The sequence below is a fragment of the Mirounga leonina genome, unplaced genomic scaffold, assembly GCF_011800145.1.
Source record: "Mirounga leonina isolate KUSES-001 unplaced genomic scaffold, KU_Mleo_1.0 Mir_224, whole genome shotgun sequence".
Lineage (NCBI taxonomy): Eukaryota > Metazoa > Chordata > Mammalia > Carnivora > Phocidae > Mirounga > Mirounga leonina.
The window spans coordinates 20,296,304-20,320,100 of record NW_023270615.1 but is presented as its reverse complement, the minus strand read 5'-3'; the positions used below and the strand labels follow the sequence as shown (position 1 = coordinate 20,320,100).

General features: G+C 47.7%; 1 protein-coding gene across 7 annotated transcripts in view; it reads left to right on the top strand.

Moving 5' to 3' along the window:
- Positions 1-23,797, top strand: part of FAM120A (family with sequence similarity 120A) — a 91,968-nt gene that overhangs the window by 5,967 nt on the left and 62,204 nt on the right. For 6 of the 7 annotated variants that reach the window (XM_035029238.1, XM_035029236.1, XM_035029235.1 and 3 more), the window contains exons 2-3: positions 9,076-9,322; positions 12,555-12,637. In XM_035029238.1, coding sequence (XP_034885129.1) covers positions 9,076-9,322; positions 12,555-12,637 — 330 coding nt within the window. Of the gene's footprint in view, positions 1-7,835; positions 8,427-9,075; positions 9,323-12,554; positions 12,638-23,797 lie in introns of those variants that run through there. The other variant, XM_035029241.1, reaches the window with a different exon arrangement.

Sequence of the window (23,797 nt, the reverse complement as noted above, 5' to 3'; positions counted from 1 at the left end):
CTCCAGTACCCCCACCATGTGAACTCTCCAAGTGGAGCCTATAGGCCGAATAAGTGATTGTGCAAACCCCTTGGTGGTTGTGAAACCAAATTATTGGGTATTTACCAGCATTTAGAAAAAATGATACAGAATAATAACATAGAGCAAAAAGTACACTGCTAGACTTACACTAAGGGTACCATTTTATTCACCAGTGTCTAAGTGTGGGCAGCCGTCAGAATTGTATCTCATCTGACTGGGCCCCACACCTGCTGCCTCACTGGTGGAACTCATCCTGCACACCTTGTCGGTGCAGCCTGCGGGCTCCTCAGGTTAGTCGGTCCTGCCGGCAACTTGAACAAAACCATTAATCCAAACTCTGTACTGAGGTTCAGACCCTCCTGAACTGAGCTCCTTCCACCTGCCCGCATGGCTCACAGTTCCTCTGCCCTCCTTTGTCAGCGCTTCAGCCATTCCACTCCCTGCTTCCCCAGGAAACGTTCAGCTTCCCCACTCTGTTCGTGTTGCTCCTTCTTGTCCAACTACTCACTTCTGCTGGTCAGGATTTTGCTCATACTTTAAAGTCCATGTCAGGTGGCAGCTTCCTTCATGGAGCCTCTTTTTTTTTTTGTAAAGATTTTATTGATTTATTTGAGAGAGACAACATGAACAGGGGGAGGGGCAGAGGAGAAGGAGAAGCAGACACCCCATTGCTGCATCGTAGGACCCTGAGATCATATCATGACTTGAGCCAAAGGCAGACGCTTACCTGACTAAGCCACCCAGGCGCCCCACACGGAGCCTCCTCTGATGATCCCACAGGTTGGACCAGGCATACGCACAGTGTGCCTGTGCATCTGTGCTTCCTGGGTTCCGCTTTGTTACAACTACCTGTGTGTGCATCCCCAGCTGACTGGAAGCTGCTTGAGGCTGGGGACTCAGGTTACTCCTCTTGCATATGTGTAGTGTAGGTGCTTAACTTTTTAATCAGATATTTGCTTTGTTCTTTTTATATAGACAGACACATTGAATTATTTTCTTTCAACACCTGGATCAATGGCCATTATGTAAGATTTATTTTCTCACCTTATATTCTTTTTTTTTTTTTTTAAAGATTTATTTATTCATTTGAGAGAGCGAGAATGAGAGAGAGTACATGAGAGGCGGCAGGGTTAGAGGGAGAAGTAGGCTCCTCGCCGAGCAGGGAGCCCGATGCGGGACTCGATCCCGCGACTCCAGGATCATGACCTGAGCCGAAGGCAGTTGCTTAACCAACTGAGCCACCCAGGCGCCCCTCACCTTATATTCTTGATACTCTCTTTTCTGACTGGTTCCCAGTTGATGATTCATCTTCCCTTTAGCAAAAATTGAGTACCTGTTACTGGCCAGGCATTAAGGCAATCTATTAAAGAGATTGCAAAGGAAAAAAGAAGTCTCAGCCTCTTACATAGCCTGGCAGCCGCAGTCCTTGCTAATGATGCACAGTAACGTCGTCATCTGAAGGAAAAGTAAACCCTCTATCTTTGACAAGTAGGAAGTTACCTCTTGGAGCCAAGTGCTTAGGCTTCCTAAGAAGACAGGCTGATGGCACAAAACCCTCTTTTTACTATTATATATTCTTAATTTTATTTTTTTAAATTGTGGTGAACTATAACAAAAATTTTACTGTTTTGACCATTGTTAAGTGTGCAGTGCGGTGGCATTAAGTACATTCAACTGTCGTGCAACCGTCCGCACCGTCTGTTTCCAGAACTTTCTCATCTTCCCAGACTGAAACTCTGTCCCCCCCCCCACCCCCACTCCTAGCCCCTGGCGCCCACTGCCTACTCTGTCTTGGAATTTCACTGCTGTCGGGACCTCATGTAAGTAGAATCGTACAGTATTTGTCCTTTTGTGACCAGCTTATTTCACTTAATATTCTTCTCAAGGTTCATCCATGTTTTGTAGCAGGTGTCAGGAGTTGATTCTTTTTCAAGGCTGAGTAATATTCTACTGGGTCTCTACACATTTTCTTTATCCATTCATCTGTTGATGGTTGCTTCCACCTTTTGGCTGTTGTGATAATATTATTATGAGAATGGGTGTACAAATACCTGTTTGAGTTTCTGCTTTCAGTTCTTTCGGTATATACCTGGAAGTAGAATTGCTGGATCCTAGGGTAGTTCTCTGGGTAATTTTTTGAGGAATGGTCATACTGTTTTCCACAGCAGCTGCGCCCTTTTGCATTCCCACCAGCAGTGTATGAGGCTCCAATTTCTTCACCTCGCCAACACCTGCTTATTTATGTTTGTTTATTTTTTTGATAGTAGCCATCCTTATGGGTTTTGAATGGTATCTCATTGTGGTTTTGATTTTCATTTCCTTTATGATTAATGAAGTTGAGAATCTTTTCATGTGCCACTCACTTATTTTGAAAAATTATTTTTCCTTCTAAGACCACTATAACCAGTTCTTATAAAATAGGCAAGAGATGTGTAAGGTAAGAAGCTCTTCAGCTCTGATTCCAGATTTCTCAGGGGGAGAGACTTAGTTTTTAGAGACATCGCTAAAATATGTCATAACTTGAAATTGCCCTTTTAATGTTGACAACAACAATAAAAATCTTCCACCAAATTGGAGTTGACTTTTATGTCCTCATTCCTCTGTTGGACTCGAGCAGGAGTGAGTAGCTTGAGTAATCTCACCCACCCAGGACCTGGCAACTAGAGTTCAAGATCAAGGTGTCATTTTTTAAAAAAGCAAAAGAATTTAGGTCGACTCCTATCCTCTTACGTTCAGGTTAACTTACATCTTTTAAATCTCATAAGTGGCTGGAGGGTGTGTCACATTATTCCCTGAGCTGGTGTAAAACCGTTCTAAGAAAAACCTCACGGTATTTTTTTTCTTGATGTCGGAAAATCTATTTATGACAGACAACTCATAGTGTTTTAGGTCCCGTATGTTTGAAAAGTATGAAGAAGCAGATCCTTTCTTCTGCAGCTTTCTTAAAGACAAATGGTAGCCGACTTTTATCAGCGTTTGTTATTTATGAAGGACTGAACTGTTTACATGCAGTTGCTCGTTAACCGTTGCAGCTGCCCTTTGAGGTGTAGGGATGGTGTTACTTTTGCAGATGAAGAAGTGGAAGTGCAGAAAGTGTTAAAGTGGGCAGTGGGGTTCACCCCCCTGGCGCCAGAGACAGAAACCTGCCTTTATGGCGTCTGTGGTCTCGGGGTACCAGCCTGGGGTTTTCCTTACTGAGGCCGTGCAGAATTCCAGGTTTGGCTCACTCTTGGGGAGGGAGGCTTTATCCCTCTACTACCGCTTGTAGGAAGGTGGGTCTCAGGGCTTCGAGTTTTTAGCTTGAAATAATCATCCCAGTATCGTATGTCATAGTTTTCCCTCACTTCTAAAATTAGAATTAAGAACCAGGTGTACCGATTTCGTTATATTCTGCCCAGTTTGTACCTGGAGCTGGAGGCCAGGGAATCAGAGAAGCAGGGTGCTGTCCCCGGGCAGCTTAGGTGGGAGGCGGGCCCCAGAGCAGAGGGCTTACAGGCCCGGAGAGAAGATGCTCAAAAGAGAGGGACAGCCAGTGCCTGTCAGACCCTGCTTCCCTGAAGCCTAACTCTGACATTTACTTTTTATCTTTAATTGAATAATTGCCTTTCAAGTCCTGTTTTGACGCAGCCTAGACCCTTTTCCTGTCCCTAGCCAGACCTTGCACCGACCCAGTCCCAACACCTGCTCTTTGAGGTGGTGCTCGTCTTGAGGCGTTGTTCCGGGGCCCTCTGGCCAGGGGACTTGGTTCATTTATTCGCAGGTCTGTAGTGGCCCAATCTCACCTGCAGTGGGCTCTCCTGCTTCCTGAAGCCCCACGATCTGCGGAGAGATGTGTTTTCACATAATAGGATCTTAGACTGTGCTGTTCATGCCTGTTAATGCTGTGTTCACCTGGTGAAGTAGCTTAAAATAGTCTTCCAGCTGGTGTCTTGTAGACTGTGGACTTTTTTCTTTTTTAAAATAAACTTAACTGTGGAATAATTTTAGGTTTATAGAAAAGTTGCCAAGATGGTACAGAGGGTTCCCGAATATCCTTCACTCCGCTTCTGTGCACGGTAACAGCTTGTGAGCGAGCGGTTATCAAAACTAAGAAGCTCGCATTGATGCGGTACCATGAGCCTCACTGTGTTCTTCATTCAGTTCTTTTTTTTTTTTTAATTTTTTTTTAAAGATTTTTATTTATTTATTTATTTGACAGATAGAGAGCACAAGTAGGCAGAGAGGCAGTCAGAGGGAGAGGGAGAAGCAGACTCCCCGCTGAGCAGGGAGCCCGACGCGGGGCTCGATCCCAGGACTCCAGGATCATGACCTGAGCCGAAGGAAGCCGCTTAACCCACTGAGCCACCCAGGCGCCCCCTTCATTCAGTTCTTATCCCTCCTTCCGCCGGGGTTCTTTTAGGCTCCATGCCCCGATCTTGGTTGCCCTGTGGCCTTCAGGTGTCTCATCTCCTCAGGCCCCTCTGGTCCAGGACAACTCCTCAACCTCTGCTTCTTTGGTGTCCTTGGCACTTTGGGTTACTGAGCAGGTATTTTGTGGGCTGGCCTCCAGTTTGGGCTGCCTGATGCTTTCTCATGTTTTGGGGAGAATGCCCCAGAGGTGCAGTGCCCTTTGTCACACCATACCGTGGTGGAGTCGGCAGGCATCTGCTCTGTGACACGACTTCATCCCGTTGCTGGTTTGCTTCTTTGGAAGTGGTCCTTTGGGCTAGCCCCCTCTCGGGGGGACGGTGGGGGTGAGCTTTAGCTCCTGGGAGGGATTTCACATTATTGTTGGAATTCTTGTGTAGGGCAGACTGTGTTTATGTAATCATTTGTCTGGACTAATATGGGCTCGTGTATTAGTTTTATACTTTGGGTGATAACCTTATATGTTCTTTATTTTGTTGCATAAATTATTCTAGCTTTGGCCATTGGGAGTCTCTCGGGGGGGAGGGGTTTCCTGTGTCCTGGCACACCCCTCCTTCGTTTTGTGAGCACCTCCTTCCTTTCTGGTGCTGCAGAGACATGCCCTAGGATCATCTTGGATTTCCCTGCCCTGGCATCACCCATTTTTCTCAAGGGCCCTGGTTCCATTTCGTGGAGAATGGAATTTAGAAACCACATCAGCGCGCGGGTGTTCTCACTCCTGGGGTGTCGCTGCTTTTCAGCTGTCAACAGCGGGGAGGTGTGTGTGTACACACGTCACCTCTGATGATTTCTGTGCCTGCCTGTGTTGTCACCTACACATCAGTTCATAGGACGTCTCCATGGCTAAGCTGGCACCATAGGGTCGTGCCAGCCTCCTCCTTTTGCCCATGTGTAACCCCGTTCTCTGACGGTGAGACACCTGGCTCGTCCACCATTCATGATGTGGTCTCAGCGCTGTCACCTGCACCCCTGTGCCCTCGAGATACACATTACCAGGAGAGGTCAGCATCTGTGCGGTGCCTGTCCTCAGAAGTCTGACCTTCCATTCAAAACATTGTTCTCCAAAGTTACCTAGGGCAGCAGCCCCCACCCCACTCAGAGAGGCCATTTCAGACTTTTCTAGTACAGTTCTGTACCTTAGCCGGTCTGCATTCATTCCTGGCCCCCAGATGTCCCGGCTGATTTGTTTTTAATTTGCATACGTTAAAGTTCATTCTCCGTGTGAGAGGTGTAGTTGTGTGAGTTTGGACAGTGCATACGTCATGTGTGTCCACCACCTACATCCCCAGCTCTGGACTCTGGCCTCACGGTTTTGTGGTAACGGACCACCACGCGTCCATTACCCGCCCACTGGGGGAGGATCGTGTCTCTGTTACCTTATGGTTTTAAGGCTATGTTGCCTTTCCTCAGGTAAAGGTGGGAGAGAACACCAGAAATTTGGAAGTTGAAGGAAACTTAAAGACCCATGAATTGTACATTCCTGGCTGGGCAGGTGGGCGCCAAGCCAGAACTGGAACCTAGGCGTTCTGGTTCTGTCCGCTTTGCCCTCAGGGTGCCTGAGGTGGGAAAGATGAGCAAGACAGGGGCACAGGTCAGCCCACCTTGACTCGAGCCTTGAAGTCCATGCTCTCACGGGCTTGATTCCTCCATCTTTTGTTTTAGGACGTTAATTCTAGTGGGCAGCTATTTGTTTAACGCTGGGTGTGCTTTGAGGGAGGATTAAGGTATTGTTAATCATTTGCAAATTAGTGTTGTAGTGAATTAATAAGAGCTCATTCACTTTGCTTTTTAATGCCAACTGAAACCAGATGTTCTGAAAGAACAGGGAACTGTGCTTGGGATGGCGGAAGGAGGCGATGGTGGAGAGCCCCAAGTCCGCCCTCTGCGAGGCCCTTTGCCTGCTCCTTCTGCTGGATAGAGCAGATCTCACCCATCTGTGCAGGTAGCTTAAAGACTCCTGGGGCCCCGTAATGGGGCCCCCAGTGTTCTTCTTTCTTTTGGAATGTACCATGCCAGATGCCAGCCTAGACCCCTGGTTGGCAGATGAGTAAGTGCATGCCTTGTCATCCTTGGGGAAGGAAGAGCGTCTGTCCCCACTATGGTGACACTGAGGAGGCCAGGGTGGGTGTGGCTTATCCTAGTGCTGCTTCAGCGTTTTTATTCATTTTTTTTCCTCTAAGGAAGTTTTCGTTAAGCTTAATTGCACCGTCCTGACACAGCTGTTGGCGTTTGCTGTGTCCCTTCCAGTGTTTCCCCACCGACGCAGCTTCGCGCTGCTCTGTGTACAGGGGATTGATTCTGAACAGTTTGCTTAGTGTTTTGTCGAAAGCTTTTCCCCGTGTTTCTGCACAATGCTGCGGGCTGCTGTGTTTGCCCAGCTCCTGGGTGTTAGCTTACGTTCTCCCACGGGAGCCTGCTCTGACCCTCTGACACTCCCAGCATTTGTCACCGGTGCTGGTTTCTTAGGCTCCGTTTCCTGGAGTGAGATCACCGGGTCAAAGGGCACGAACGTTTTAAGGTTCTGGAAGTATAATGCCGATTGTTGTAGGACTCTGAAGCCTTCCTTGAGAACCGCCAGATGAGACCCCATCCCTGCTTCCTCCGAGTTTACCACTGCCACCTCCCCGCTGTGCTCACCTCGGGCCAGTGCACCTGCCCTCCCCCTGGGGCCCTGGTCGTGGGCCCTCATAGCGGGCTGGTCCCCCTCCCCCGCTCCCCTTCCCGGGTGGCTGTGAGGCGTGCAGCCTGGTGACTGGCACGGGGGCGCTCAGGAAGGATGACGGCCCCGGCTGCAGCGTCCTGGGAGAGGGGTTTAATAAACTCTGTCACAAACGTACATACCGGGTGTGCGGTGTGCAGCTCCTGCACTTAATTCTGCCCCATCTCCACAGGGCGCCTGGCTCTGGAGCAAGTTGCCATGCTGCCTTTTCTGGAACTCCTGGGAGGGGTGGGGGGTGAGGGGTGGGCACTCACAGTCTCCTTTCATTTCAGGGCTTCTGGGGAGATTGTGCAGATTTATGATTAAAGTTGTCTGGACGACAGCCAGGGTTTGCTGTGATTTAGAAATGTTTTAAGACGTTGCTGTCATTATAAAGTTGTGCATCCTGAAGTGGGGGGAGGCGGGGGCTTGGGCTGGGAGAGGTGGAGCTGGCCTCACTTCAGAATTTTCTTAAACTGTACTTTTCTGTTTTAGTGAAGGTACAGTGTTTTTAGATAAGGGACGAAAGTGCATTTTTCTATTCTAAGAAATAGAAATAAATTGACTAAATGTTTATATTTTTCTTATGAAGTAAAATGTTTTTATAAAAGTATTAAGAGAATGCAGGAAATTACTTTTCCTTTAAATAGCATTTTTAAAGGGTTTGCCCTTGCTTCTAAGTGAGATTTCATTATAACTAACTTTCCAACAAAATACGGTGACCACTTGTCCTGTGAAATTCAGTGAGAAATGGGAGCAGCTCCACAGTGTGCCCAGCCGGTGACCCCTGAACACTCGTACTTACTGGTTGGATGTGATTTAGTTTTGACTTTAATTCAGTATAGCCACACATTGGACAGTATAGTTCTAAACACTTATATTTAAGGCAAATGTTTTTCAACTTTAGGGCTCTTTGGGGAGTTAATTTTCTACCGTTAGCTGAGTCACTTGATTTAATTTAAAAATCTGTTTTCTCAAATACCTTATCTATTGTAGAAACAAAAAATCTACCAGATTTCAGTTGGTTGAATGAATTTGGGAAATAGGAGAAGAATTGATTGTCTTTGACTTTATATATTTTAGGAAAGTGTTTTTCAAATGCCTTTTGGTATGTTTTGGGAGTAGAAAGATTCCTAGAGCCTTTTACTTTTCCACGGGTGTTGCCCGCTGTCCGCCCTTAGGATGCTACGTTCCCCGAGATTCCTGGGTCTCCGGGATACCTGCGGCGGACCACTCACCCTGGGAGAGTTGGGACAAGGAAAGAAGCTGCAGCTTTGTAGTCTTCATCACTAAGCAGGCAGTGAGTTTCAGCCTGGTCCCCATGGTGGTCCTGAGCCTGGGACTACACCACCAGGTCTGATCCTTTGCACAGGATGACCATGTGACAGTGTTGCTTGGGGTAAACGTTCACCTTTACTTCTGTCCCCATATGCTGAGTGCTCTAGCGTGTATAATAACTAGCAGATCTGTGGGTGAAGGGTAACGCTTGGCTTTTCTGTAAAAAAAAAAATCCTTTTTATTATTTTACCTATTTGACATATTTCTACTTTGAAGAAATTATTTGGTTTTACCGAGGTGGCTGGCTTCTGTCTCCTGCTTTGACACTTGTTTATTTTCCTCTTCTATCCCTGTTTCTTCTCCCTTTTTTCCCTCAGAATACTGTTACGGAGATCAGCTGGCATTGTGTATTTTTAAGCAGGACAATCTTTGAGTATGACAAGAAATGGGCAGTTAATTTGCAGTTTAGATGGGATTATAGTCACTGACCAGGAGATGGCTCCCACGGAGCTTGCTCTCGGGAGCGGGGTGCCACACCCTTTTTATGGTTCTTTGATTCTTTGGCTCTTTTGGGTGTCTCTGCATCTGGGATCTGCAGGTTCTGCACAGCGGCATCTACATGGGCGCTGTGGCGGGCGGGCTCTGACCACGTGCTCCTCTCGCTTGCACAGGTGGCCCAGAGCATCGAGGACCACCATCAGGAAGTGATCGGTTTCTGCAGAGAAAACGGCTTCCACGGCTTGGTCGCCTACGACTCCGACTACGCGCTGTGCAACATCCCTTACTACTTCAGTGCCCACGCCCTCAAACTGAGCCGGAACGGGAAAAGTCTCACCACGAGCCAGTATCTGATGCACGAGGTCGCCAAGCAGCTGGACCTGAACCCAAACCGCTTCCCTATCTTTGCTGCTCTGTTAGGTAGGTGGGCAGTGTGAAAACTGCTTCGTTTGATAGGGTTCTATGCTGGGAACACACTGATATATATATATATATATATATATATATATATATATATTTTTTTTTTTTTTTTAAGGTTTTATTTATTTATTTGACAGAGAGAGACAGCGAGAGAGGGAACACAAGCAGGGGGAGTGGGAGAGGGAGAAGCAGGCTTCCCGCGGAGCAGGGAGCCCGATGCGGGGCTCGATCCCAGGACCCTGGGACCATGACCTGAGCCGAAGGCAGACGCTTAACGACTGAGCCACCCAGGCACCCCGCACACTGATATTTTTAAATGTCAGTGCTGGAATGTTGTGGAGTGTGCCCCTCCTCAGTGGTGTTCCTTACTCAGTATTATTTTTTGGTGTCGCTGATAATGTGCTTCTTTTGTTCTTAAGTATTCGTTTATGTGTTGTTCTTTCCGGGGCGGAAAACTAATTTTGTGAATAAATTCACTAATACTTTGGGGGAAAATGGTATTTTAAAATCACAAATGTTAAGCACATCCTCACTATGAAAATTAGACATTTAACCCTTTGTCATAAGTCATGTTTGTTAGAGAAGAAAATGTGTTGTGAACTCAGCTCTGTCATGGGTTCTTGTGTGTTGGGGACACTCACTGCTTTGAAAGAAAAACAACAAACATAAGCTACCTTAGCTCACCTCCAATACCTGCATTTTAGATGTCTAGAAACTCCCTCGGAGGAATTCCTCATGCTGGATACCTAGAAGAGATGAAATCTTGTTTTGATTGAAGTTTTATATATTAATTCATTTCATGTAAAAACGACTTTCCAATAGTTATATATTCATCTATCACTTTTGTTTGCATTTTGCAGTTTTTTCTTTCTTTTCTGTTCATTCCTGGTTTTGTGCTTATAGTATGCACGTTTAAAGCTACTTGGACACCCAGCTGTAGTGGCTGGTTTTGTAAGAATTGGGCCCACAGTGTGAATGGGCGTTCTCCAAGCTGGGCCCTCCTGGGATCGCAGCCCAGGGGCCGCAGTGGCGGGTGGGGGGGCCGCTAGGGACAGGCAGGCCCTGTTTGAATGCTCCGTGGTCTCCAGATAAGTGAGATCTTACTGTGTTCTCCATTTGTCTTCTCTGAAATGTGTAGGATGGCAGTCATATTGTGAGCTGTGTTTAGATGTTTCTACTTATCAGATTTTATAAACATTCCAAAAAGTTTTTACACAGTTAGAAATTACACTGAGGGAGCCACAATTTTTTTTGTGTTGTATTTGGTGATAGCATTTCAAACTGTGTAACCACCAATCCGTCAACAGTTCTGATTTTGCAAATTATCCTTGCTTGAATCTCACCTTAACTATGTGTTGTTAAGCACGTGGCTGTTTTCTGTCCATTTGGACTTGGGATTTGGAGAATTAAAACCAATTTTCTAAATACACTTTCATATTTTCAAATATTAAAATATAGAAGGTATTTTCTCTGATGTTAAAAGTGATTATGTAAATGGGGATATTGTGAAAAGTTTCCTATTTACCTAAATGTTACACAAAATGACTTCGACATATTAATTGACCTTAAATGAACTGGAAAATTGTATGCTTGCAGAATATCGGGATTCCCTAGCTAATTTGAGATATGGAGGATATTTGTTTATTGTATTTGAGAAATGTTGAATATATTTCTTAGGAGAGAGTGCAAACTCTGTACTCTTTCTTCTAGCTAAATTACCCTGTGAAGTCTTAAAATGAGTGAAAAACAATAGTTACATTTTGAATAATAATGAATTTAGGGCTTGGAATTTCTTTAAAAATTTCAGACGAGTTACAGGTAAAGTCTTAATTGGGCGAGCATTTTTATTTTAGATTTTGTGTAAAAGTTTCAGTGTCCTCAAATGGGAAAGATTATTTTTCTTTTCCTTTTCCTTTTTGTAAAGGGCAGTGTAGTTATATGAGTTACTTTGGTTTAGAGAGGTTGGGTAGAATATTCAGTTAAGTATGTGACCCAGATTTTAATAGACTATTACTGATGTTGGAATTGGCCTCATATTTTTTCAGATAGAAGCTTCAAAAAAAATCTAAGATGCATCATACTTCACAGTAAAGTTCTGTGCACCTGTGAACCCAGGAAGGCAGTGCAAAGCTCAGTAAGACAGTGAGGATGTAACTTTGCTCCTCTGGAATTCATGGCAGTTCAGCGCTCATGTGTCGAGTACTTTCATGTTTAGAGTATTAAGATTAATTAATTAATTAGTAACTAAGAAATCACTTTTTTTTTTTAAGATTTTATTTATTTGAGAGTGAGAGAGCATGCACAAGCTGGGGGGCAGGGGCATTGGGAGAGGGAGAAGCAGACTCCCCTCTGAGCAGGGAGCCCGATGCGGGGCTTGATCCCAGCACTCTGGGATCATGACCTGAGCTGAAGGCAGACACTTAACCAACTGAGCCACCCAGGCGCACCGAACTCACCTTGTTTTGCTTTCTCTTAGTAGTTAATTAATGAATCTGCCTTCTCAGTGGGGAGGGGACTAAATCATGATCTAAAAATCACAGGATTATTCAGGAACTTGACACTTTTAAATTGCATCGAGAGAACTAGCACACTAATGATGTTGGCATGTTGGCATCCAAGTGCTACAGTGAAGGGAGAGTGTTCCCCAAATTACAGTTTCTCAGCCTAATGCAGTTCTTGTTTTTGATGCAGCCCTGGTGATAGGGCGTCCAGCCGAGTGGCATTCCTGGTGCTGGTGTGGTCTGTGCTTCGTCATCTGTGGGTGATGGTGGCAGTGATGGGAGGAGGTGTGACCCATGTCGCAAGTCACGTAACCGTGCTTAGAGAGATTCTGGAAGTGCGCGGTCTGCCTCTGCTGTGGAACCTGGGGTTTGAAGCCTAGGGTCTCGTGAGCAAACGAAACCCGACATCCCAGCATTGTCAGACTGACCTTAGCACTGTCGAGCGAAGTCACTTCAGTTTTATGCAGTTTGTGCCGTTGTACTGCTGTTGGAACTGTCCTGGAAGCTCCTGTCGTGCGGAGGCAGCTGCAGGAGGTCTGCCTGCTGTCTGTTGCTTTGTATGAAAAGATGAAGATGTATTTTCAGTGTTTGTGTGGAGGTTTTATGGGTATGTCAAAGGAGACGGTCCTAAGTTACCGCAGCGTCTAACACGAAGCCCCTAGGGACCTGCGGATGGTGGTGTGCAGCGTCAGTGATGTGCTGTTTCTCACTGTGCCGTGTCTGTGTTGCAGGGAATCACATCCTGCCCGACGAAGACCTGGCCTCCTTCCACTGGAGCTTACTGGGCCCAGAGCATCCACTAGCCTCGCTGAAGGTACAAGTGCACTTGGTCTCCAACGCTGGTGACGGTCAGCTGTTGAGTTTGCTGCTGCGTAGTGATGTGAATGATGTTCCGTTACTGTAGAAGGAGACAGGCTGCAGAGTGAGCGATACCACGCCTCCCCTAACTGCACGGTCAGCACTGCCTGGACAGACCCACAAACTGCCTTATCTTGTTCCCAGCACTTAGGCTTTAGTGAGATAAATGAATGTCCTTAAGTGTCTCCTTAGAGGCATTCATGCTGTGTTCCTAGGTAGGTGGAAATCTTTTAGCTAGAGGTTTTTTACATTGTTTTACAAATCCTAATATTTTTAATAGGTAATACAGTCAGCTGTTACTTGGATCATGTCTTAGCATAGTTTGATAAATTTCATAATGTTCTATACTTTTCTAAAATTATAAAAGTCTAATTAATAATTAAGGTTTTAGTGTTTGGGTGATGGAGGGGACCCAACCAAGTTCATTAGAGAAATGTTCCCTTTATACTGTTTTATTAACACTTTATATTTTTATCTTTCTTGCCTTCCTGTTGTGAAAGTGAGGAGCGTTGGAAACATGCACGATTTTCTAAAGCAGGAGGGCCGTGGGGACGCCTGCCTGGCGTGTACTGGCCAGCAGCCTCCTGGGACTCCGAGTCCCCTTTGCCGTGACCACAGTCGCTCTTGGGGGCGGATGGGAAGTCTGTCGGGCAGCCTGGGCCTTGGTTCCTGTAGCGAAGGGGCTGCTTGGGATGGTTCCCAGGGGTACTTCTGTGAAATTCTGTCTCCTGTCAGATTGACCCTCCCGCTGTAAACTGTCTTCTGTGGTGGTTAGTTTCAAAGCGGATTTTGTGTGTAACTTGGCGTGAGCTTTGGAGAAACCGGATCATTCAAGCGCATCTCTTTCCTGCCTCTTTCCTCTGGCTCCTTGCCCCCTGGGCCCCTCCTTTCTGGCGTGCTGGCTGTCAGGAAGCTTTCCTTGTCCTTCTAACACTTCTCAGGCCCGGGGTTTTCAACTTCTCCTCTTGTTGTTTTCTTTGTGTTTTTCATCCTTGAAGGAGAGAAGCTTTCTTCCTGCTCTTGGCCATAGTGTCATTCCTGTGTCCTCATGGATGAAAGTGCTGCCGTTTGTGGTCCTGCCGGTCCACTGCTGATGTGCAGCCTGAAGGCAGGTGCGCTTGCATGAGGTGTTGTGCTCATTCGGTTTGCCTGGCAGTGAGCTTTTGTAGGTGGGATGAAGGGAAGGCTGGCTTCTTACAAGGGTCAGGCAGTTTTGGGTAGCAGCGGAGAGACTCCCGAGACCCCAGACCACACGTGCATTTCAGGCGAGCTGGCTTTGGTCACGCGTCAGACATTAGACAGCAGCACTGCCGGTGGGGTTATTGGGGGACCAGCTCAGTCTCCTGGCAGGTCACTAACATCATTAGCATGTGCTTTTCCTCACTTTGTTTAAGAGAAATATTAAGTACGTGGAAAGTTGAAATAGACAATGTCCATCCATGTATCTGCTTGGTTCCACAGTTAACATTTTGCCATAAAGTATATTTATATTTATCTTTGTTTTTTAACTCCACTATTTGGAAGTTAGTTGCAGACATCCTAACACTTCACCTGTGAAAACTTCGGTTTATGTCACGACCCCCTAGAAATAAGGCTAGTCTCTTCCTTACTCATACTACTGTTAGCAAACCGAACTACATCAGCAGTAGCCCCTACGTTCTGTAAGGTCAGGTTCATGTTCACATTTTTCACTTGTTCCTGCAAGTCATTTAAAGTGTGTGTGTTGTTTTTTTTTTAAGTCAGGATCCAATCAGGTTTTTTGTATTATCATGTGTATTGTAAATATCAGCTGGGGGTTTTTGTGGGTATGATGGAGAAGCAATCTGCAATAATTTTTCAATGACTTGATAAGTTCTGGGTGTTTCAGAGTCACGGTCTAAAATGCAAGCGCATCTGGCTTTGAGTTCAGATACTGCACAGTGTCTGTGTTTTGGCCTTTTATGCACACGTCCTGTGTGCAGCATCATTTTGGCATTGTGGCAGATGTGGGGAAGTCGGACATGATGGTGTCCTTTCTCATGAACATCCCTGCTGTGTCACACTGTTCCTATCCTGTCTGCTTTACCCCGCTCATAAAAGTAACCACATCTTTTGAAAATTTGGTTAGTTGTGTGTGACACTTTCTTGTGATTTTTAACAGTTTGTGGTATACACAGCTTTCACAGGCATCTGATTCATGTCCCCAAGTGCAGGTGTTCCTCGTCCTTTCTTGTCCTACTGTGTTGCCTTTTGCCAAAGTCACTCCCGCTGGATTGCTGTTCCCAGAAGGTGGGTGTTCTGTGAACTCCTTACGTGATGAGCCCGCAGCACCCCTTGCCATGGAGGGGCCTTCACCCTCTCCGCAGCGACCTCCTTGCCCACAACTGCAGGTGGGTGCAGAACAGTGCAGACAGCCAGATCGAGGGGTGATACCTGCAGACAGTGGGCAGGGAGGGGAACAGACTCTGTGTGCCGTGCTGTTACTCAGGGTTGTGCTCACTGGGGTGGGAGGGCAGTGCTGGACACACTTAGAACCTAAAATCTCACAACGGTGGTAGAAAAGAGGCGATGTTGAGCTTTTTAGTTCTTCAGTTTCTATGGGAAGAGGTGCTGGTAAGGTGGCATCAGATGTCTTAGGTTTGATTCAGAAGTAAAGAATATTTCATTTGTGTTCAGGACAGCAGGCAGCCATGTTATGTGATGGAAAATTCTAGAACTGGGGGCGGGGCCTTTGGGGGCATGGGGTGGTCAGCCCTGGTGGGAACACCTCCTGGCCATAAGCACATGCTGAGTGAGCTCCCTTTTTAAAGGGGCTTTTTGGGTTTTTATTGCTCTATGATTTTGAGTCCTAGTAAGTGGTAGAATTTTTATTTTGGATAGGCATTTAGTTTTAATTTTAAAAATGTTTTTAAGTTGGACCATTAGTTATAGGTCTTTGTATTCATTTTAATGGCTGTTCCTAAACTTCATGTTCAGTTTCATGCATTTGGAGTTTTTATCCCCATCAGTGGTTCTGACCGCCGAGCATCTCCTGTCACGGAGCCCCTTGTCCACCTGTTGTTTGGGCATACCCCCTTGCAGGTCTGTGCCGGCCTTTCCTGTCCCTAGACCTCCTGGGGCACACACGCACACCTGGTGCCCCACCAGCGACCTCTGCATTGTAAGCACTACAAGGCGGCTCAACCAGAGACATTTCCCTTCTTTTTTTTTTTTTAAGATTTTATTTATTTGCGAGAGAGACAATGAGAGACAGAGAGCATGAGAGGGAGGAGGGCCAGAGGGAGAAGCAGACTCCCTGCCGAGCAGGGAGCCCGATGCGGGACTTGATCCTGGGACTCCAGGATCATGACCTGAGCCAAAGGCAGTCGCTCAACCAACTGAGCTACCCAGGCGCCCCGACATTTCCCTTCTTGACACGAACCATGTGTGGGACCAGAAAGATATGTGATAAAGCTGGGATTTGCCGGGCATTTACTCCAAAAGTGCCACTTGCTTAGAAAGCTTGTTTTTCTTTTTTATTGAGTTATAATTCACATGTCATAAAATCTATCTTTTCAGAATATACAGTTCAGTGATTTTTAGCTTTCACAGAGTTGTGCAACCATCACCACTGTCTAATTTGGAATATTTTCATCACCCCAAAAGAAACCCAGTGCTTATTGGCAGTCATTCCCCGCTTTTCCGCCTCCCTGCCCGTGGCAACCACTGATCTACATCTGTCTCTGGACACTTGATATAAGTAGACTTACGTGTCCTTTTTTGTCTGGTTTCTCTCACGAGCGTAACTGCCTGGTTCATCCATGCGGGAGCAGCTGTTGGTGCTCACTCCTGTTTCTGGCAGGAGGACACTGTAGCCCTGGGGGCGGACTCAGCTGGTGGACATTCACATTGTGCCTACCATTTGGCCGCCGTGAGCATCTGTGCCCACGTCTGTATGGACTTCCCTTTCTGTCAGGCATGTGCCTGGGGCCAGAGTTGCTGGTCCTGCTCGCCTTCTCGTGGAGCCACCGGAAGGCTTCCTGTGGGGGCTGCCCTGCTCCCACTCCCAGCAGCAAGTGTGTGAGGGTTCTGATTTCCTCACATCCATGCCAACACTTGCTATTGTCTGTTGTATTTTCAGCCGTCCCAGTGGGTGTGAGGGGGTTTTGATTTGCATTTCTCTGATGAGTAATGGTGTTGAGCATCTTTTCCTGTGCTCGCTGACCATTCATTTATCTTCTTTGGAGAAATGTCTGTTCAAGTCCTTTGTCCATTTTAAAATTGGGTAATTTGTCTTTTTATTATTGAGTTGTAAGGGCTTTTTTTAGTTTTTGTGTTTTTGTTTGTTTTGTATTCTGGATTCTGTCTCTTAGCAGACACATGATCTGCAAATACTCTCCCCAATTCTGTGGGCTATGCTTTTCCTTTCCTGATGTGGCTCTTTGGTAACTCTGAAGAGTTAGGCCATCTAAACACCACCTCCCACCCTCCTAGTGGCTGTACTCAATCACTTTTTGTCACTTGGGAAAGCCTTGGGGACCTTGCCAGTCTTCCCCTTTACCTTTCAGAGCCCTTGGGAGCTCTGTGCACTGGGGCTGCCAGACAGCTTGGCTGCACGTCCTTCGCCTCCTGTTAGGTCTGCGGTTGGCCCTGCTGGACCACGGCCTCCTGGGCCCAGCGGCCTGCCCTGGATCTCCTCTCAGAAGAGCTCCATCTCCCCTCGTAAACTTCCCTACCCCTCACCCTCTGTCACCAGTGCCACCTTCTGCTGGTGCTAGTTCTCAGTGTGGACACTTGCTGCTGGGCCTCTGGGGGCTCTCTGCTCACCTCCTCTCATACCACCCTGCTGGGGCACCTCTCAAGCTGGTTATGCCAGCACCAGCTGCCTCGGGCTCCCCATCAACCCCCTGCCCAGCAAACCCTCCTCCCTCGATGGTGCTGCACTGTCTCTTCGTGAGAACTGCCCACCTGAGCAGATGGCGAATGTACAGTTGTGGTTGAGGAAGGACCTAGACAAATGGAAAGAAACCACTGTGTTCATGGATTAAAAGACTTACTTAGACTTTATTACCTCCCTATCAGAATCCTGGCGAACTTTTTTTTTTTGAAGTAAGTGAAAACTGATTTTAAAATTCATGTGGAACTGCAAAGGACCTAGACTAACAACAAAAATGTTGAGAAGGAAGAACAGAGTTGGAAGGCGCTCATGTCAGAAGCCCAAGGTAACAAAATGGGGAAGGGATAGTTTTTATAGTAATTGGATATCCATGTGCAAAAATGAAAAGAATATAAAAATCAAGTCTAGAAGAAACAAAAGAAATCTTTACAACCTTAATTGAGGCAAAGATTTCTCATTGAAAAGCAAGCGGCTGAGGGAAAGGGTCAGAGAGTGTCTCTGGTAAGACCCATGTCCAGAATTTGGAAAGGACAGCACAGTAAGATGATACAACCCAGCAAAAAAGGATGGGGGACAGTTTGAGCAGGCATTTTCCGGAATGTTCAGTAGGTGCACAGAGGCCCTCTGCATCATGAGGGAATGCCAGTTACAGCCAGGGGAGCACGGCGAGTGGCCACCTGGAGAGCAGCCCGGCAGCTTCGCACAACACTGAACACACACCTCCTTGTGACCCGCACTCCCACTTGGCGACACTCGCCCCAAGTGAAGCTGTGTGTTCACACACACCTAGGTCTGAGCGTCCCTGTGGCTTTACGTGGGGCCTCCGAATCACCCCTGGGCCGGCCGGTGAGTGACGGGTGGAAGAGTCGCACGGGGAGGCCCTGGGAGTGGCGAAGAAACAACCTTCTCTTCAGTGAGAACTCAGACACAAAGGAAAGCTCTGAGACCGCCTCTGCATAAACCCAGAAAGGGTGGAACTCGAGAGAGGGCGCCGCGTGCAGCTGCTGCCTGGGGCTGGCTGGGAAGGGGCGCAGGGGGCCAGGGGCGTCTCAGGCACTATTCCCCATGGCGGTGCCGACTCCGCTAAGGTGTGCCTTCCTCAGAACTCAGTGGATTGTGTGCCTGAGGTGGACGGGTTTTACTGCATGTAAAATGCCTCCGTAAAGCAGATTTAAATGTTAGGGTCCCCATCACGAACCGGGCTGCCCGTGTCCGCAGGTAAAATCTCTCCTCCTGAACGTGTCGTGAACATTCATTGCTGTCTTCCAGGCTCTCCTGGTCACACACTGCTCCCACTTACCCTTTGTCCCAGCGCTGGGGCTGCTGCCCCCGTGGCCCCCTCCCCACTGCCCGTTCTCCCCAGCTAGGCCCGTTGCCACTGCCTTTTTCTGGTCTGAGACTGGTCTGTGATTCTTCTCGAGCCGAGCTGTTTTCATTGGATGCTTCTGGGGCCCTGCACACCCGGTCCCGTCTCCCCTGTGCTCTCATGGCCCTCAATTTGTAAATGTGCTCCAGTCTTTCCCACATTCTCCCAGCCCCGCAGCTCCTCTACAAATCTCCGGAGGGTGGCCTCTAGTAATGTGCTCAGCAGCTTAACCCTGCAGTGAATTTAGGCTACCACAGTGGGCCTTTGTCCAAGGCTGCGGAGGACTAGGTTGACATCTGTGAAGCGTTGAATGGTTTTCGTCTCCCTGGGGTGTGAAGTGCTCAACGCTCAGCCACCCTGTTCTCCTTACCTCTGGAAACCCCTGCTTTTCTTCCTGGACCCCAGCCTTGTTCTGTGTCCCCCATGTGCCGTGTCCTCTTCCTGACTCCTGTGTGAACGGGCTTCCTCTGCTTGTGTGTGTGTGTTCCTTAGTCCATGTGCCTCTTGCTGCGGCCTCAAGCTTTCTGCCACACCTCATCTGCTCTTAGGGTTTCAGCTGCCATCGCTGTGTTGACCACTCTCCAGTGTAGTTCAGCCACGAGACCCCTTCCCTGACTGCGGGCTGTAGCCCACCATCTGCCAAGGCATCTCCACTGGGATGCTCTGCCTGCACACCAAATAAGGTATTCCTCCTTGCCTAAGTGGGTTTATCCCCTGTATTCTGTTTCTCAGAGAGTGATACCAGCTGTCCCTGTTGACCCTCTAGGGTACAGCTTGGGGGTGTCTCTGATTCTTCCCCTCTCCTGTATCTGGTCTGACCCTTCCTGACCCCGTCCTTTCCTTCCTGCCTGCCTGTAGCGACGGTGCTCAGGTGTGTGCCAGAGCCCTTGGCCCCCATGCCCATCCTCCCTGCGTCTGACAAGGCCTGACCTCCTGTCTCTCCTGTGGACAGTCTTTCTGTGGCTCCCTCGATCAACAGCATGGATTCGGGTTTCATGGACCTGTTAAAAAGAAGGTTGGGAGGGCTGCTGTAGTGTTGCCAGCTCTTAGCAGTGTAGGAATACCAAAAGGAAAAGGAGCTCGCCATCTGCCGTTGTTTCATAGAAAGGACATCTCAACCCTAGAAGAGGTGTCACTTAGAAGGCAGGAGACCGGAGTATGCTCTGCCTTGGGGTGGCCGCGCTGCTCACCTGGGTGCTCCTACGAGCGAGCACCTTAGTGGGCCCCTCTGTCCCCTCGGGACGTCCAGAGTGCACCGCACGGTGGTGGTGTGAGGGTAGAACACAGCGGTGCTCCTCTGTGCGGCCCTCCGAAGGTCCCTCCTACGTCAGCAGTTGGTCTCCAGCAAGAATGTGAGCCTCTGGCGTCCCATGTTCATGCACGAGTAAAGGAGTGTTGTTGGCAAAGTGGCTTTCTGGTTTCCTTCCCTGACACTGCCAGGATTCAGACGTACACCCTCACAGCTGTGGCTTTCCTAATGGTGATGGAGCAGAGCTGTCGCGGGGAACTTGTGTTCTGCTCACCCACGTTGCAGCGAGCGGCCGGGAGGCCGTGTGCGAGCAGCAGCACCAAGCCCCAGAATCCTGGTTTTGTGGTGTGTTTGTTCAGTTAGCAGGGAGTCCTGTAGGGATCCCTGTGGGTCTCAGAGCTCAGGCCAGGTGCACTGACGACCGGCCTGACGGGGACTGAGTGGCCATGACAGCCGCGCCGTCCCAGCTGTTGGCATGAGAGTGGTACGCATTCTGGCTTGCTCATAGCCTCGCGCTGAGCAGTTAGACGAGAGGATACAGGAGGGAACAGCCGTGCACTTGCAGAAACGTACATGATGGACGGACAGCATTTATGCAAAGTTTGGACACAAGCTGGGAGAGATCGTGAAGGGTTTTTTGTTCTTTTTTGTTCTTGTTTTTTTTCAGTAGTCTCCTATGTAAAACTTCATGTAAAACTTTTTGAAAAAGTTGATATAATTATTTAATTCATAACAGCATACTATAAGATTTTCAAAAGCAAAATAAAATGCCATTGAACTTTGACATACTTATGATGACGTAATTAGCAGAATTAAAATATAACTACAGTGTTTCTCAAACAAAACGGACATGAATCTGTTATACTTTGCATCTTATTTTTAACTTTGCTTCATTTTAAAGCATTTGGATTTCTAACATTTGTATTTCCTAACTATCCTTCTAAAGAAACAAACTGTATTGTTTACCGTAAACTAACATCCATGAAGTCAGACATGGTCTGGCTACATGCACCCGTCTTCCTTTCCAGTGTCAGCTTTATAAATGTTGCCCTGAAGTCAGCTGTGCAGCTCCTTTATGCAGGTGGGGGCGCAGTGGACAGCGAGTCACGCCCTGCAGCGGCCTCCAAGGGTCGCATCCCTACACAGTTGCTCCTGAAGGGGCCCGATTTGTGTCTTCCCGTTTCCTGAACATCTGAGGATTTCAGATTCCTGTCAACATGAAGAACAAGACTTAAGTGGCCCCAAATCATCTGTTCTGTATGAAGAAAATCCACGGGAGAAAGTTTAAGAGCAAGTGAAACTTCACCATGGGCTCCCTTCCCCAGGCTTCGAGCACCGCCAGGCCAACATCAAACTGCACGTGCGCGCACGTCTAAACGCAGTTTAATGGGCTCTTGACTGGTTCCCTTGGTGTGTGCGGGGCTAAATTTTCGTTTTAAGAAACTGGTGTATATAAATGTGTTCAGCTAAATTGTGTGTCAGAATGCTGATGCTCTTTTCCTAAAGACGCAACACATAAAATCTTACAAAAATAAAGGGAGGGGGAGCCCCCTAGGTGGCTGCCTGGCTCAGTCGGTGAAGCATCTGCCTTTGGCTCAGGTCATGGTTGCAGGGTCCTGGGGTCAAGCCCTACATCGGGCTCCCGCCCATTAGGGAGTCTGCTCTCCCTTCCCAGCTCCCTCTGCTTGTGCTCTCTGTCAAATAATAAATCTTTAAAAAAAAAAAAAAAAGCTTTAGAAGAGCCTTCGATACAATCTACATACTGTCTGGGAGAAAATCTAGGATTTTAGTGGAATCCTTTGCTGCTGTGACATAATGGATTTAATTTAACAGTTGAAGTGTCATGTGGTAACTGCATTGTGCCATTTAAATTAATTTGCAGAAAAGTCTTTGATTTTTGAAATGTAACCAAGATGAGCGACAGAATCACCTAAGTAGTGGAATGCTAGAACCGGGTGGCTACAAGTTGGTTCTATGGCAGGACCCTCATTATTTCTCCTCTAGGGGTGGGAAGAGATTATCTCCTTGGGGAGACAGACGCTAACTCGTGTTGTGGCCTTTGAATTGCTAGCGGATGGATGGGAATGGGGGCCCTAAAGAGTGGGAGCCCGTTGCTGCCTGTGGCGGCTGGTGCTGGCTCAGCTGGAGGCTGCGTGGCGAGGGCTTCCGTGGACCCGGTCGCATCCCTGTGGGGTGGGTGTGTCCCGTGCTCACACCACTGAGTTCATGACAGCTCCAGCACTGGACCAGGGGTCGGAAGAAAATACAAGGTAGAGGTTGTCAAGAGAGGCACACGGAACAGGATCATCACGGTTGGCAAAACAGGGGCGCCTGCTGGCTTGCAGGTCTGAGAGGTCCCAGAGGGAAAGCCAGGGGGTGCACGAAGGGCCAGCGTGGAGGCCGCCTGGCTGAGTGCCTTCCGCACTCGCCACCTGTCCACGACCCGCAGGAGACGGCGGCACGTGGTCTTCAGTAGGAAATGGGACCTTGGGGAAAGATGAGGCTCAGTGCAGATGGCCCCGTTGGAGGTGTGCCTGCCGCCCCCACCACGCAGGGTGTGTCTTCCACCAGTGTCCCGTCTGCAAGCAAGGGGGCTGCACACTCTGGGAGGTCTTTGCCAGTTCCAGATTTCGTCTTTTTGCTTGTAAAGCGAGTAACTAACAATTACTGCAATTGCTACAAAGTGCTGTAAAAAGGCAGATGATCATAAACGTTTGGTTTTTAATTAAACAGAATTTACTTTCTATCCTTGGAGACAAAAAATACCTGTTCTCAACTTTAGATATATTGCAATTTATTTAAATTTTGGCTTTTTCCCCCTAATGTTAAGCTTTGGGCTAAAGTAAAAGTACAGCTGCTCAAAGAAAAGAAAAAAGAAGTGGGACTTTCGTAAAAATACCTTGAAGCCTCTCTCCAAGGAGCGAACACTTCATTTGTGTGGTTTGAGCGTTGATTTTGTTTTTATGAGTGGACAGGGGTGGATTGCTGTAAGTCTCCTGCAGTTGCTGCTGTTGGGGGGGGGGCACATGCTCCCCCAGAGCATCTTCGGGAGGTTTTAGCGCTTTTTGAGGGACAGCGGATCAGTGTTTTGCACCAGCCGAAAGTTGGCCGAGAAACACCTTCGTGTGGTGTGCGTGTGCGGGTGTGTGTGGATGGAGAGCCGTAAGCCGTGTTCGAGGTGGCCGGGATCTTCAGGGACTGTTTCTTTGTCCGTTTGATTGGTGCTCTCAGCACCGTTTTCCAGCCCGTAGGAATGCGTGATTCCTTCCCAGTATGACATGGCCAGGTTTTTAAAGAAAGTACAAATTGGGGCGCCTGGGTGGCTCAGTCGTTAAGCATCTGCCTTCGGCTCAGGTCAGGATCCCAGGGTCCTGAGATCGAGCCCTGCATCAGGCTCCCTGCTCCGCGGGAAGCCTGCTTCTCCCTCTCCCGCTCCCCCTGCTTGTGTTCCCTCTCTCGCTGTCTCTCTCTCTCTGTCAAATAAATAAATAAAAATCTTTAAAAAATAAATTAATTTTAAAAAAAGTACAAATTAAAAGTTGTCAGGAATGTCAGAAGTTTAATAAATTGGTTGGTTATCTGCAAATATATCCTTATTTGAATGTACCAGGAATCTTTCTCATAAAAGGAATTCTGTGGTAAATCA